The sequence below is a fragment of the Protobothrops mucrosquamatus genome, unplaced genomic scaffold (genome assembly GCF_001527695.2).
Source record: "Protobothrops mucrosquamatus isolate PMUCROS unplaced genomic scaffold, P.Mucros_1.0 scaffold760, whole genome shotgun sequence".
Classification (NCBI taxonomy): domain Eukaryota; kingdom Metazoa; phylum Chordata; class Lepidosauria; order Squamata; family Viperidae; genus Protobothrops; species Protobothrops mucrosquamatus.
In genome coordinates this window covers 582,783-586,689 of record NW_015387029.1, presented here as the reverse complement: position 1 = coordinate 586,689, position 3,907 = coordinate 582,783, and the positions used below count along the sequence as shown (strand labels likewise).

The window sequence follows — 3,907 nt, the reverse complement described above, 5'->3', positions numbered from 1 at the left end:
GGCTTTTCCAGCAAGCGGGCCTGGCCTAGGGAGGATTTTAAATCGGGTTTATTTTTAAGAAAATTTTAAACAGCACAACTTTAAAATATTTGGTTTTAATTTGGTTTTATTTGGTGGGGATTGTAAATATGTTTCTGTTTTTAAATATGTTGTGAGCCGCCCTGAGTCCCATTGGGAGAAGGGCGGGATATAAATCAAATAATAAAAATAAAAAAAAATAAAATAAAACCCAGTGATGGTGAACCTTTTAGAGACCGAGTGCCCAAAAACTGCCCCCCACCCCCGTCCCTGCTCCGCCCTACCCACTGGGCCACCCACCCCCTCCATGGCCCGCCACAGATCACCCAGGCAGCCCAGCAGCGCCATGGTGGCCACGTCCTCCATCCATGCCCTGCAGCATCATCTGCGTGCAATGGGGTGCATAGGCGGAGTCTTGTCCCCGCTGCCCAGCTACCATGTCCTTGGCTGCGCTGCTTCACGTGGGCCGCACCCGGGGGCAACTCTCCTCCGGGGGAGCTGCTGGTGAGGTGGGGGCCATGGGAAGAGGCGGGGCTGGGACGACGGTGCGTGTGCCCACAGAGAGGACTCCGAGTGCCGCCTCTGGCACCCGTGCCATAGGTTCGCCACCACTGACCTAACATCTCTTCCTCTCTCTCCAAAGAATTAAGGGAATAAATATGTCCTGTTCTCCACCCAGAGTTGACTTCCACCACTTCTGATGTTAAAAAGCAGAGACATCACCCTGGCAACAATAGTGCATATAGTCAAGGCCATGGTTTCCCCAGTTGCAATGTAGGGCTGTGAAAGTTGGACCCTAAGAAAGGCTGAGCACCAAAGAACGGAGGCCTTTGAACTCTGGTGCTGGAGAAGACTCCTGCGAGTCCCCTGGACTGCAAGGCGATCCAACCGGTCAGTCCTAGAGGAGATCAACCCTGACTGCTCTTTAGAAGACCAGATCCTGAAGTCAAAACAAGTACTTTGGCCACCTAATGAGAAGGAAGGACTCCCTGGAGAAGGGCCTAATGCTGGGAAAGATGGAGGGCAAGAGAAGAAGGGGACGACAGAGAATGAGGTGGCTGGATGGAGTCACTGAAGCAGGAGGCGTGAGCTTCAATGGACTCCAGAAGATGGTAGAGGACAGGAAGGCCTGGAGGAACGTTGTCCGTGGGGTCGTGATGGGTCGGACACGACTTCGCAACTAACAACAACAACTTCTGATGTTAGCAGCTCAGTCCCACAACCCATGCCTGGAATATTCCCAGCAGCTCCTATCTCTACCCCAAATATGGAGGGGAGGGTCCAAACTATGTCAAGAAGATGGTTGCCATGATGCAATAAAAGACTCACCTCTTTCTTATATACACCTCAACTGTGCGTTAAACATAAACTTCACCAAAATATTTAGCATATTCTGCAGGCTCCTCAGAGCTCCCTTACTCTCCTGTGCACAGAGAAGTTTGACTGCTTGAAAATCCAGAGGAGGCAGGAGCCTTTAGCTCGGACGTGTTCAGGGGAAAAAAAACCTGGCGTCCCCAATGATCCTTTCTCTGAAGTGGACTCACCGGAGTTTTTGGCGGGGCAAGGCTGGCACGGCTCTCCGAATCCGTGGTCTGGATTGGCACAGCAACACTCAGATTTGGTGACGGCTCCAGGGAAGGGACGGGCGCAAGTGCCCTTCTTGATGCCACCGTAGCAGGTGCTGCGGACGTGGGTATCCACACAGACTCGCCCGTCCACGCCGATGGCCAGCCCTCCCAGGCACTCGCACCGAAACGAGCCCTCGGTGTTGATACACCAGCCGTTCATACAAATTCCCGGAGTCTCACACTCGTCGACGTCTGCAGTAGGAAAGACAGTGGCCATTAGCAAGTGTTGTTCCCTTCCTTAGTTGGAGGGCAAATGAAACCGCAGCGTGGAGCTGACCTCCCAAGCGTAACGCCTGAAATACAGGTTTTAGAATGCTGTTTCGGAAGTCACATAACAACAGTATAATTCCTTTGTGGCCAGTACAGATAGTCCTAGACCAGGGGTAGGCCACCTTGGCTCTTTTATGACTGGTGGACTTCAACTCCCAGAATTCCTGAGCCAGCCATGCTGAGGGGAAAGGGAGAGGTTTCCAAGCTGAGCCAGGCTGGCTCAGGAATTCTGGGAGTTCAAGTCCACGCGTCATAAAAGAGCCAAGGTTGCCTACCCCTGCCCTAGGCCGCTTTATGACTCGTGGACTTCAACTCCCAGAATTCCTGAGCCAGCATGGGGGAACTATGGCCCCCTCATAACTCGTGGACTTCAACTCCCAGAATTCCTGAGCCAGCATGGGGGAACTATGGCCCCCTCATAACTCGTGGACTTCAACTCCCAGAATTCCTGAGCCAGCATGGGGGAACCATGGCCCCTTCATGACTTGGGGACTTCAACTCCCAGAATTCCTGAGCCAGCATGGCTCAGCTTGGAAACTCTCCCTTTCTCCTCAGCATGGCTGGCTCAGGAATTCTGGGAGTTGAGGTCCACAAGTCATAAAAGAGCCAAGGTGGCCTACCTCTGTCCTAGACTTACAGCAGTTCGTTTAGCGACTGTTCGAATGAAAAAAGTGACTTATGATCATTTTTCACACGTACAGCCATTGCAGCATCTCCCTGATCACATGATCAGAATCTGAACGCTTGGCAACTGGCTCATATTTATGACAGTCACAGCACCCCAGGAGGGATCACATGATCCCCCTTTTGTGACTTTCTGACAAGCAAAGTCCACGGGGAAGCCAGATTCACTGAACAACCACATAACTAATTCAACAACTTCAGGGATTCACTGAATGACTGTGGCAAAGCTCACTTAACAACTGTCTCGCTTAGCGGCCGAAATTTTGGGCTCGATGGCCGTTAAGTCGAGGACTGCCTGTAAATCGTTCAGATAGTCACAGCAAATTTGCCCGGTATAATTAACTGAATTTTTTGTTACCACCGAGACAAGGATTTTTGGCCTGCTGCCACAAATTAATGATATAAATAAAAATAAATAAATAAATAATGTTTGCCCATCTTGGAATATTGGTGTGAGTGGGAAGGAGGGATCGTGACTATAGTTGCTCCAAAATAGGAGTTCCACACAGAACCGAATTCTCTCCTATTTAAGGTCTACCTGAAGTGGCTGCTGGAGATAATCCACCAGCTTGGAGGGAGATATCATCGGAACATTGATGATGCTGGTTGTAGATAGCTACTCTAAACCAGACTGGAAAACCTGTTGAAGACCTGACTTGGAACCTGGAGGCTACTACAGTCTAGATGGGTCAAAAGAAGTTAAGCCACTATAAGGTGGAAGTATCATTTCTGGGGATCAAATTGATTGATTCTTTCTGGTTGTCCCTTTGATTCTGGATGGAAGCACATTCCCCTTAGAGCAGCAGACCCACCGTTAGTGGATTTTTTGGGGACGAGTCTCCAAGAAATGGAAGCTGTAACCAGAGGGGCTATCACCCACTTTGACTGGTAGGTCTGACCTCAATGGCTCATGCCCTATCACCTCATGTTAAGACCCCTGAGACACACTCTAGGGGACTATGGAGATTCTCAGTCAACTAGGTTATGGTTGTCCCAAAGGTGCTTTTTCAAAAAGCAGCTGGATGTTGTTTTTCCTTGAAGACATTTTGCTGAACCGAAGAAGCCTCTTGGATGCGAAGCGAAACGTCTTCAAGAAAAAACAAAGCCCTGACCCGTGCTGCCTATAGAAGAAGAGAAAAGGGAAAAAAGGGGACTTAGATTTCTGACTTTGATTGTTTAATTGAAATGATTTAACTAGATATCTGGTTAAGGTTGAAGTAATAATAAAAGTTTTGTGGTATAACGGGTGGAGGGATTCTTTAAGGGAAGTTGGAAATGTTTTTATATATGATTAGGGCTATTTTCTC

General features: G+C 49.2%; 1 protein-coding gene across 1 annotated transcript in view; it reads right to left on the bottom strand.

The window, feature by feature from the left end:
• Positions 1-3,907, bottom strand: part of LOC107289734 (fibrillin-2) — a 172,158-nt gene that overhangs the window by 86,162 nt on the left and 82,089 nt on the right. The window contains 1 exon segment of the mRNA XM_015818536.1: positions 1,563-1,883. Within this exon segment, the coding sequence (XP_015674022.1) occupies positions 1,563-1,883 (321 nt within the window).